Source organism: Cherax quadricarinatus, chromosome 34 (genome assembly GCF_038502225.1).
Source record: "Cherax quadricarinatus isolate ZL_2023a chromosome 34, ASM3850222v1, whole genome shotgun sequence".
NCBI classification, from domain to species: domain Eukaryota; kingdom Metazoa; phylum Arthropoda; class Malacostraca; order Decapoda; family Parastacidae; genus Cherax; species Cherax quadricarinatus.
Window position 1 is genome coordinate 26,925,472 of NC_091325.1, and position 12,752 is coordinate 26,938,223.

A 12,752-nucleotide genomic window follows, 5' to 3' on the forward strand; every position below is an offset into this window, starting at 1 on the left:
CAGCTTCGGGTCAGTCTTTACTTTTGATGCTATGTCATTTTCATATTGTCTCTGAGCCTCCCTTCTTATCTGTGCATATTCGTTTCTGGCTCTTCGGCTGATTTCTTTATTTTCCTGAGTTCTCTGTCTTCTGTACCTTTTCCATTCTCTATTACACCTAGTTTTTGCCTCCCTACACCTTTGGGTGAACCAAGGACTCGTTCTGTTCTTCCCATTATTTCTGTTTCCCTTGGGAACAAACCTCTCCTCTGCCTCCTTGCATTTTGTTGCTACATAGTCCATCATTTCTTGTACTGGTTTTCCTGTCAGTTCCCTCTCCCACTGAATGTCTTGAAGGAAGTTCCTCATGCCTGAGTAGTTCCCCCTTTTGTAGTTTGGTTTTTCCCAGCCTATTCCTGCTACTCTCTCCACTTGGAGCTCAACTATGTAGTCGAAGCACAGAACCACATGATCACTAGCTCCCAGGGGCCTTTCATACATGATACCCTCGATGTCCGAACTACTCATGGTGAATACAAGGTCCAACCTTGCTGGTTCATCCTCTCCTCTCTCTCTGGTAGTGTCTCTAACATGTTGATGCATGAGGTTCTCCAGTACCACATCCATCATCTTGGCTCTCCATGTTTCGGGACCCCCATGGGGCTCCAGGTTTTCCCAGTCAATCTCCTTGTGATTGAAATCACCCATAACTAGTAACTTTGCTCCCCCCATGTGTGCTCTCCTGGCCACCTCGGCTAGTGTGTTGATCATTGCTCTGTTGCTCTCATCGTATTCTTCTCTTGGCCTCCTGCAGTTCTGTGGTGGGTTGTACATTACTGCAATTATCACCTTATGTCCCTCAGACTGGATTGTTCCTACTAAGTAGTCCCTTTCGCCCATGCCATCCATTCCTTCCATTTTCTCAAAACCCCACTGGTTTTTAATGAGCAGTGCAACTCCTCCTCCCCCTCTCCTCCCTCTGTCTTTCCTGAAGATTTGATATCCGGATGGAAAGATTGAATCTGTTATTATTCTGGTGAGTTTTGTTTCTGTGAGTGCTATTATGTCTGGGGATGTCTCTTTGATTCTTTCGTGCCACTCCTCATACTTGTTTGTTATTCCATCTGCATTTGTATACCACACCTTCAACTTCTTTTCTAAGACTGTAGTCTGGGAAGTATATTGGGGTTGGGGAAGTGGGAGACCTGGTAAGGAACTATGGGTTGTTGCTGTGGGGGTGAAGTTTGTAATGTAGTGGGTGGGGGCATTGGATGTGGCATGGGTGTTTTGATTTAGAGTGTTTGGTTGCACTGGGGTTGACCTGGTTGGGAGGCTTCTATAGAAAGTTGTGAGGGAGGCTGTATTAGATCTTCTTCCTGGGTCTGGGATCTCCTGTCTGTCTTCTCCATCCCCTCTCTTTCCTCCTTTCGCCTTTGTACCATCTCTCTCAGTTTCTTCCTTTCTTCTTGTGTTCTGTCGCGGTCGAGATACACCCTCCTGTATGCCGTCATGTCCCTTAATCGTGCTTTCTCCTGCAGTATCCTGGTCCGAGTTGCTTCTGCCTTGAAGGTCACTCTCACTGGCCGGGTTCTTTTTTTTACAAACCCCCCTATTCTCCGAAAATTTTCCAGCTGGGTCATATCGTCTTCTCCTATTGCTTTCATGATGCTTTCAATTGCTTTTTTTTCCCCTTGTTTTCTTGCTTCATATGTTTCCCCTTCGACTTCCTGGAGCCCATACACAAAGACTGACCTCACCCTTTCATTCTCCCACTGCATATCCCTGTGTATCCCCTCACTTAATTTGGTTTCCTCCACTGCAGCTTTCCTTTCATCAGTTTCACTGGCTAATGTACTTGGGCTCAGTGGCCTGTCATTTTCCCTTCTCGGCTTTCCTTGGGCTCTGTTGTTGTCTGTTAGGGCCTCCACATAAAGCTTAGCTCTTTCATTTGCTACAGTCTCCTCTGATAGAGCATCTCCATGCAGTTGTGCCCCTTCTTTCCCTACAGTCCCCTTATTTGTGGCTGAGGTAGCAGTCTCTGATGTCAATCCCAAAATGTTCTTTAGTTCTTTATGTGTGTGTGTGTGTGTGTGTGTGTGTGTGTGTGTGTGTGTGTGTGTGTGTGTGTGTGTGTGTGTGTGTGTATTCTCACCTACTTGTAGTTGCAGAGGTCGAGTCGTAGCTCCTGGCACCGCTTCTTCACTGGTCTACTAAGTCTAGTCTCTCCCGACTCCAAGAGCTTTATTGTACCTCTTCTTAAAGCTATATACGGATCAGGCCTCCACTACATCACTCTCCAGATTGTAACACATCCTGACAAATCTATGACTGTAGAAATACTTCCTAACATCCCTGTGATTCATATGAGTTTTTAAGTGCCAGTTGTGACCCCCTTGCTGCTGTGTACCATCTCTGAAACAGTCTGTACCTATCCACCTTGTCAATTCCTCTCAGTATTTTGTATGTTATCATCTTCCCCCTAACCCTCCTGCACTCCAGTGTCGCCAGGTTGATTTCAATTAACCTCTCGTCGTAGGACATATCCCTTAGCTCTGAGGCTAATCATGTTGCAAACCTTTGCACTTTCTTAAATTTCTTAATGTGCCTGAACAGATGTAGGTTCTTTTTCCTTGAGTGAGGTTTGCAGTATTTGGTCCCATAGCCTGTACTTTCTTAGTGTTCTTCTTTGCCCTTCCGCACTCTTCATGACTTTGCACTTGGTGGGGTTAAACTCCTGGAGCCATTTGCTGGACCAGGCTTGCAGCCTGTCCAGATTCTTTTGTAGACCTGCCTGATCCAATTGAAGATAAGATAAGATAAGATTTCGTTCGGATTTTTAACCCCGGAGGGTTAGCCACCCAGGATAAACCAAGAAAGTCAGTGCGTCATCGAGGACTGTCTAACTTATTTCCATTGGGGTCCTTAATCTTGTCCCCCAGGATGCGACCCACACCAGTCGACTAACACCCAGGTACCTATTTGCTGCTAGGTGAACAGGACAACAGGTGTAAGGAAACGTGTCGAAATGTTTCCACCCGCCGGGAATCGAACCCGGGCCCTCCGTGTGTGAAACGGGAGCTTTAGCCACCAGGCCACCAGGCCTCCTTAGTTTCACATCGTCTGCAATCAGGGGCACTTCTGAATCTATCCCTTCCATCATGTCATTCTGAATCTATCCCTTCCGTCATGTCATTCAGAAACAGCACAGGTCCTAGGACTGACCCCTGTGGAACCCCGCATGTCACAGACACCCACTCTGATACCTTATCACATATCATGACTCGTTATTGCCTTCCTGTCAGGTATTCTGTGATCTATTGCAATGCCTTTCCTGTTGTACCTACCTGATTCTCCAGCTTTTGCACTAATCTCTTGTATGGAAATGTGTCGAAAGCCTTCTTACAGTCCAAGAAAATACAATGTATTTTCTTGGACTGTCTTACTGCCGTCACCTTGTCGTAAAACTCCATTAGGTTTGTGACGCAGGATTTCCCCTCTCTAAAATTGTGCTGGTTATTGTGTATATGCTCATTTCTTTCTAGGTGCTCCACCACTTTTCTTCTAATAATCTTCTTTATGACTTTGCATACATGTCTCGTGACACTAGTCTGTAGTTTAATGCTGTCTCTCTTCTTTCTTAAAAATTAGACTACCACACCTCAGGTAGTCGCCCTGTTTCGGCAGATGTGTTGAAGATTGCAGTTAGTGGCATACACAAGGCCTCTGCTCCCTATCTCAGAACCCATGGCGAGATGTTGTTCGGCCCCACTGCCTTTGAGGTATCTAGTTTGCTTAGCAGCCTCTTCACCTCCTCCTCGGTTATGTGTATTGTGTCCTGCATCTGGTGTTCCCCACCATTCCAGCTTTCTGGAGTCCTTTCTGTCTCCACTGAAAATACTTCTTTAAATCTAATGTTGAGCTCTTCACATACTTCTCGGTCGTTTCTCGTGATCACCTCTCCTTCCTTCCTCAGCCTGATATTATCTGGTCCCTGGATGTACAACAGCTGTCGATGCTATGTCATTTTCATATTGTCGCTGGGCTGATGAAGCCACTGTGTGGCGAAACGTTTCCTCAATAAAGATTCCCATATGTTGCATAAGTGTCTTAGTCTTCAGCTTGTCGGTTTCCAAAACCATCCATCACAAATGTCAGACACTGCATCATCTTGGGATCTTGATACAAAGAATTCTTCAAAACTTGTCCATCCTTTCGACGAAGACCTACTTCGACTAGTGGGTGGTACCACTATGACCCGCCTCCTCCTGCTTCGCCTCACCTGACTGCAGTATATAAGCCACGTGTATGGCCCTATGCTGTACATTCTACAAGATTGATGGACTGAACACATAGACTCCAGGCTGAGGGACTGATTACCTCGAACTTCTCCTTTCTGTAAAGTAAAAGGACACAAGTGCAACTAATGTGACATTTTATTGTGGCAACGTTTCGCTCTCCAGGAGCTTTATCAAGCCATTACAAACAATACATGGACACAGAGGGTATATAAAGGCTCAGAGTGAGGTGCAATACTAGTGAGGTACCATTTCGATGTTCGCTAGTGGTAGTAGTAGTAGTAGTAGTGACAAAAGTAATACAATATGGTAGAGCAATTAATTCGTACATGAGTAAAAGGATATAAAAGCTATTACTTGGGTAACAAAAATAGGTTGGACAAATATAGACTGGAAAGAGGCAGCTTGTTTCAGTGTTCACTCTCTGTAATGTGCTTTGTGTAGTATAACAGGAGAGACTATGTGATGGCAGGGTTTACTGTTTTCAGGAGGATTCTTGCTAAGACTTCGGAGATGGTGAAGCTGCCGTTGTTTTGTTTAATTGTATTCGAAACAGCGATCAGTGCTGATTCGAGGCACTTGTGTCTGCGGAAATTAGTTTCTTTGATCACTAATTGGGCGTCTCTGAATTTCATGAGATGATTGGTGGAATTTCGGTGTTGTACACAGGCGTTGTTTAAGTTATCGTTCCTACATGCGTAAATGTGTTCATTGAGGCGGGTGTCGAGGTTTCTTGCTGTTTCACCTACGTAAATCTTGTCACAGCCTCCACAGGGTATAGTGTAAACTCCTGCATTGACTGGTTCGTGGTGCTTGGATTTTGTTCTGGTTAGATCCTTTATTGAAGTGCTAGAAGCAATGGCGACTCTGGTGTTAGCTTGTGAAAGTACTTTTGAGACGTTCAGTGCAACCTGGCTGTTGGGAAGAATTATAACTTTGTTGGGAGTGGTGTTGGTGCGTGGAGAATTAATGATCTGAAGAGCTCTTTTCTTGCAGTCTTTGATGAAAAAAGAAGGAAAATGTAACTCAGTGAATGTTTGGTGAATGTATGTACATTCCTCGTCAAGAAACTCAAGACTACAAATTCGGTATGCTCTTAGGAAAAACCCGATGATGATGCCTCTTTTGGTCTCGGTATCTTGACTGGAATAGAAGTGTGTGAGATCATTTTTATTGATGGGTTTCCGATAAACTTGAAATCTTAGGTTGTTGTTTACTTTGTGAATGAGGACGTCGAGGAAAGGTAGCTTGTCATTAGACTCTTCTTCTAGTGTAAACTGGATCGCCGGTTCAACTGCGTTGAGCCTTGCCTGAAGATTTCGTACATCAAAATGTTTGGGAGTTATTACGAGGACGTCGTCCACGTAACGTAACCAAGTGACGCTTGAAGGGATGATGTGAACATCGAAATGGTACCTCACTAGTATTGCACCTCACTCTGAGCCTTTATATACCCTCTGTGTCCATGTATTGTTTGTAATGGCTTGATATAGCTCCTGGAGAGCGAAACGTTGCCACAATAAAATGTCACATTAGTTGCACTTGTGTCCTTTTACTTTACATATTGTCGGTAATTCTACCAACTTTATTACAATCCTCCTTTCTGCTTTGTATTGGACTGATGAAGCCACTGTGTGGCAAAAAGATTCCCATATGTTGCATAAGTGTCTTAGTCTTCAACATCACAGTCACTAGTGAAATGGTTATGAAGCAAGTAGACCGTCCGAAACAAAATAAATCACCAGGTCCTGATGAGCTTTTTACAAAGGTTCCTAAGGAATGCAAAATGGAACTTTGTGAACCGTTAACTAATAATTTTATGCAACAGTTAGGTATCTTTATTTCGAAACGTTTCGCCTACACAGTAGGCTTCTTCAGTCGAGTACAGAAAAGTTGAAAGAAGCAGAAGATACTTGAAGACGATGTAATCAGTCCATCACCCTTAAAGTTTTGAGGTGGTCAGTCCCTCAGTCTGGAGAAGAGCATTGTTCCATAGTCTGAAACAATATTGTGATGAATGGTTTTGAAAACCCACAAGTTGAAGATTCAGACACTAATGATGACGGAGGAGATTGAGGTAATCAGTCCCTCAGCCTGGAGTCGATGTGTTAGTGTCTCAATCTTCAAGTCTAGATATTATTACAGTTGAGCGTGAGAGAGAGGACTGACCTGGTAGAACGCATCCATACTGAGTCCCTGCATGGAGGGAGGGAAGGAGTCAGTACTGACCTGGTAAAACTCGTTCATACTGAGTCCCTGCATGGAGGGAGGGAGGGGATCAGCATAACCATCTTGTGGAGGTTCCTCACTCCTGGCCAGGGTGTATCGCCAACCTCCTGGTCCATCCCCCATCACCTCACCCGGTCGCACCTGACACCAGAAAGGGAATATATAAATACAGAAACACTGCAATAGACTACTAACATATGCCTATGCAGGTCATGATACCTGCTCACCCTGCACTCTGACCACTTAGTCCAGCACAGGTAAGCTAGCAGTTACTGCCACCGCGTTGCAACCATAGGACTGTCACACCTGAATTGGTCATTACATGACGAAGACCCGCATTTGTTTTTTTCATGAATATACTAACAACATTTTCATTCCCAGATATTTCCACTTATGAAATATGAACAGGGAATTATAAGAACATAAAATCTGATCAGATTCCGGTTAACGATTGGTCTACGACAGACAGAACTGACTTGAAACATTGCAAGGAAACGTTGCTCATATAGAGATCTGAGGAGCACATTCCTTGCGGAGGATGTGATAGAATATATATTATGTGGGATAAACTGCCAGAGACCTGACAAGTGTAAATGAAGACTAGTATGCTTCTAGGATTGTCAGTCAACGTAAATAATGCTTACTTTCGACACAGGAACTCTCACAACCATTTAATGAAGCGATTGTAAGTCCAGCTAGTTATTAGGGAAGGAGACCAATTTAAAAGAAAATTCTTAGAAATCGCTCTTATTTCATCACCTAACACCATCGGGCAAAAACCAAAGCTTCTAACTTGCCAAACCCTTGGCAACAGTTAGTGAGCAAAGCCCATCATTGGGAACACCTATCAAGGTTGAATTTCTCCCCAACTACAATATATCATCCCTGTACCTGACCTTCTGCCTATAGAAAGGTTACAAATGGTGAATAACATCAACCAATATGTAAGGAAGGCACATATACGCTATCAGGATATTTGTTATGGAGACACTTTGGCCAACAAGGTCTTTTCCAATTCTACACAAAGAGCATATATGAGAGCCCACACCTCAAGAAGTACGACAGTCTCCTGAGGTCGATATCAACATTGTGTCTCTGATACGGTGCATTTATAGACTGACTCAGGTACAATGGTCTCATTTGCTGTAGATCTGCTGTAGGCCTGAGGGAAAGCTCATAAGCCATGAAACGACTGAATACCCAGCAATACAGATACAGTGGTTGCCTAAAGCTTCCAAAGGGAATTAAACAAACCTGGACAGATGGCAAGCAGATGGTGTGGGACCACACCTGTGCATTTACATTGACTGACACCTATCTGGGATTTGTTCTGAAACTGGACGCGTATTATTCCTGGTCAGAGAGGCCAGGAGAGGAGAGTGAAGTGTGTTTTGAGTCAGTACGGGAGCGCAGCAGCTGGAGCAAGATGTCCTAAAACGTCATGGTTTAGTGTTTGTAGGGATGGTGATTTTTTTTTGTAAGTTTATGCCATAGGTTATTTTATTGGTTTCTGTTGCTCTCACGTCTACCTGTAAGGCCCTAGTGTGCAGAGGCCTGTTTAAGTTTTGGGGAGTGTACTCATGTACAGTGTTTTGTCTGCTGGTAGAGAAAGTGGTTTCCAAGTTTAACAAATGTTTATATTACAGAGTATGTGACCAAGCAGTGATGTCAGAGCCATTTGAGGATAGAGTTCTGAATATTTTACAGATTCTTAGTGAAGGATATTTCAGTATTGAGAAGTGAGAGCTGGATAATAAATGTTTACCAGTCAATTATCTTTTTACGAGGTTACTAGAGTTCCTGATCCTTCATAATAATTTTGTGTCTGTGGTTTTGAAATTTCTGGTGAAATATTTTTGTCAGTTAGGCTTTGCTGGAGGATAAAGCCAACCAGAAGTCAGACTTTATAAAATTTCATGTAGTTTTGATAGACTTACTTAAGAATAAATTTACCAATGTCTATCACTCTGAGTCAAAGAAAAGTAGAGTTGTTTTACCAGTCTCTCAGGACGATGCGAGTTTGTTTTCCCCAGTGCCAGAAGGACTGGGATGAGGGTATTCCTCTCCTTTTCATTACCGTGCGTGGAAGCACTCTGGAATCATTAATTCATGGGCTAGGTAAGGATGGTGATGCTTCCCCCTCGGTGTTTTTTCTCAGTTTCAGAGACTGGCTAAGATGAGGTGGATGGCACCATTGAACCAGCCTGCCAGTCTTACCAGGAAGACGTGGGACCATGAGGCGGTGCTACAGTCTGGAGGCTAGAGAGGTGTTGGTACTAGAGCCGGCTCCTAGGAACGCTCTGATCAGTAGTGAATGGTACCTGTTGGTGGCTGAGGTCTCTGATGAAAATAAAACCCACACGCCCGATCAGAAAATGTCTGAGTGTAATATGCACATTAAAATGTTAAATGGTTTGAAGCTGGATCAGCAATTTGAAATGATTAATCTTATGAAAAGTAAAGTACAAGACTTTGAATGTTGGTGTGGAAAAGCTTAGTGCTTTGGCTCAGATACCATCGAACTTTGCAAACGAGTTTTATGATGTTAGAAGAGGGGACATGAATCCCCATGAGGTAAATGTAGTTGAGCAATTTCAGCAGGTTTTGGTTAGAACAAACTTAATTGGAAAGTGGTGTATACGGCTGTTTTGCAGAGAAATGTATAAGGAGGACAAGGTGAAGCTTTTTTTTATATTTTCACTGTACTTAGCGAATCAGTGGACATTGGCTTTCAAGTGTCTCACACTAGCTGACACTCTCAGCATGTTCACTGACTGCCGCAAAGTAAATTTGATAACTAAGGCTGAAGGGTCTCCACTTATGAACAATTTCATTGAAGTACTAGATACCACAGTTATGAGTATGTGGCCCTCAAGGAAGGTTCCTTGATGTTGGTGAGGGGCTCTTGATTTAGGGAATTGGATCTGTGCTCCAGTTCCCCGAATTAAGCCTGAATGCCTTCCACATCCCCCCCCAGGCGCTGTATAATCCTCCGGGTTTAGCGTTTCCCCCTTGATTATAATAATAATAATATGAGTATGTGGCCGGGTTATTTGATTTCCATTAACCAGTGTGCCAGTTATATCTATGTTTGAAATTGCACTCTGCATGTACTTTTAATTTCTGTATAACTTTAAATGTAATGTGAAATTGACTTACATAGCCTGGGTTTTGCAAAGTGATAATAGTGTTAGTGCTCCTGCACTGATTAGTTCCAATTTTGCACTGCCATTTTCTCTGCAAATAGACGCCAGTTCTGCTGGTGTTAGTGCTGTGTTGTTGAAAAAAGCAACTGGACAATTGCTGCCAGTAAACATAAAAGTCACCAGACAATTTATGCTACAACAGAAAAGGAGGCTATTGTTTTGTGTTGACTGTGCAGATTTTTTTTTCAGTATAGCGATCACTGTCCTACATTTCCTTCACCTACCAAGGAACCACACTCGGTTGCTCACTTTGGTGATTCGTTATGTGAAGGGGATAGGGAATGTGGTTGCTCATGTATTTTCTCGTGTGTACTGTACATCATGTAGTGTAGACATTTATCTGCTCTCGTTTTGCAGTGGTTGCTGTAGGGTAATAGATGGCATTTCTGACCACCAAGTGGACAGAAGCTCGATGAGCTGGTGGAGGGGGAGGGGATCGGATTTCTGAAGAGTGTGTGTGTTTTTGGTGGTAGTCACACCAGTACATGCCTAGGTAAGGTATGCTAACATAAGGTGTGTGCAGTGATGCCTTCACCTGTGTGATGTTGGTGTATGGAATGTTGGGCCAAAGGTAGTGGTACGGTGTTGGTGGTGAAGCCTCACTATTTTTGGGTCATAAATAGTGATCCTGTGTGTTTTGTGTTGTGTTTCTCCAGGACTCCCTTGTGTTTTTTCTTGGATAACCAAGTGGGGTGACTCCAGGGTTCCTGAGAATGACAGTATAGGTGAAGGCCTGGGAAACCCACCTGTTGAAGGGTAATGGCGATGACTCCAGTGCGTTTTTCAAGGTCACAGTCCCACCGACAAAATTTATATGTGTCTAACTACCCAGATTTGAAGTCTGGTAATTTTCCCTCCCGTGCACTCGAATTTCTCCCAGTGGTGTGTTATGCATAGCCAGTTTTGGTTATTGTGTATTACTGTGAAACGCATCGTTGATAACGTAATTTTCTATATGTATTAGTATGTACAATATTTTTTTGCACTGTTTCTGGAGACTTCGTTTATATATTTTTATGAAGCGCTTATTTCATATGTGAAAGCAGAGATGTGTGATAATGGACACTAATGTTGTTTACAGAGTTTCTCAGTTTATAATAATCATGTCATTAACGAGGGAACTTTGTTCATATAAAGTGCAGGTTTTATTTTTGTGAGTAGAGTTGTGTGATAATAAACGCTTGTGTTGTTTAAAGAGAGACTATCTCAGTTTATAATAAGTTTACTTGTATATAATTATTGTGTATACCTTTTATGTAATTAATATGTACAGAGGTAACCCAGTCAGCTCTTTAATTTTAAGTTATGTTTAGAAAATGCAACAGTGTAGGTCGTAATGGTACATTTTCCTGTTTATGTTTAAGAGTGCAGTTATAAAGAATGACTGTGGCTTATTTGGCATAAAACCTGATCACTTTTACGTCAAACGAGCTTCACATGTCTGCAGACTAACAGTGCTCATTGTAGAGATAAACTTTAAGGTGATAAGTGCTTATTGTGTTTTTTTCTATGTACAAGTAAACTGCACCAAAACAGTGCTTGATGCAGTTTTCTTATTTTTGGAGAATTTTGTATTTTCCCAGACCAGAGGTTAATTTCCCATTTTTTCCTTGACTAGCTGCAGCTGAGTGGATCCAGCCAGCTGAGTGAGACCGGTGGTCTAGGGTAAGGGACATTATGCAGTGTATTATAGAGAATATTGTAAAAAAAAACGCTCCATACATAATGTTAGTTTCCCGGGTTTGTTCTGAAACTGGACGTGTATTATTCCTGGTCAGTCAGAGTGGCCAGGAGAGGAGAGTGAGATGTGTTTTGAGTACGTGGAACGCAGCAGCTGGAGCAAGATGTCTTGTGTTTGTAGGGATGGTGATTTTTTGTAAGTTTATACCATAGGTTATTTTATTGGTTTTTGTGCTCTCATGTTTACCTGTAAGATCCTAGTGTGCAGAGGCCTGTTTAAGTTTTGCGGAGAGTACTCATGTACAGTGTTTTGTCCACTGGTAGACAGGCCTACAGAAAAAGAGGAGGGGGGGGGTGAAATGAAGCCTCCCTGTTCATAAATTATAGTGTTTTACTCACTAGTAGCAGTGTGTATGTGAGTTAATGTGACTACTGATGTTGGTATGTAGTAGAGTAGGTTGTATGATGTATAATATATATATATTATATATATATATATATAATATATATATATATATATTATATATATATATTATATATATATATATATAATATATATATATTATTTTATTTTTATTATCACACTGGCCGATTCCCACCAAGGCAGGGTGGCCCGAAAAAGAAAAACTTTCACCATCATTCACTCCATCACTGTCTTGCCAGAAGGGTGCTTTACACTACAGTTTTTAAACTGCAACATTAACACCCCTCCTTCAGAGTGCAGGCACTGTACTTCCCATCTCCAGGACTCAAGTCCGGCCTGCCGGTTTCCCTGAATCCCTTCATAAATGTTACTTTGCTCACACTCCAACAGCACGTCAAGTATTAAAAACCATTTGTCTCCATTCACTCCTATCAAACACGCTCACGCATGCCTGCTGGAAGTCCAAGCCCCTCGCACACAAAACCTCCTTTACCCCCTCCCTCCAACCCTTCCTAGGCCGACCCCTACCCCGCCTTCCTTCCACTACAGACTGATACACTCTTGAAGTCATTCTGTTTCGCTCCATTCTCTCTACATGTCCGAACCACCTCAACAACCCTTCCTCAGCCCTCTGGACAACAGTTTTGGTAATCCCGCACCTCCTCCTAACTTCCAAACTACGAATTCTCTGCATTATATTCACACCACACATTGCCCTCAGACATGACATCTCCACTGCCTCCAGCCTTCTCCTCGCTGCAACATTCATCACCCACGCTTCACACCCATATAAGAGCGTTGGTAAAACTATACTCTCATACATTCCCCTCTTTGCCTCTAAGGACAAAGTTCTTTGTCTCCACAGACTCCTAAGTGCACCACTCACTCTTTTTCCCTCATCAATTCTATGATTCACCTTATCTTTCATAGACCCATCCG

At 42.8% G+C, this 12,752-nt stretch overlaps 1 protein-coding gene across 1 annotated transcript in view; it reads right to left on the bottom strand.

Moving 5' to 3' along the window:
* LOC138853599 (uncharacterized) overlaps positions 1–12,752 on the bottom strand; it is a 228,908-nt gene that overhangs the window by 166,342 nt on the left and 49,814 nt on the right. Inside the window, 1 exon segment of the mRNA XM_070091262.1 lies at positions 6,504–6,644. Within this exon segment, the coding sequence (XP_069947363.1) occupies positions 6,504–6,644 (141 nt within the window).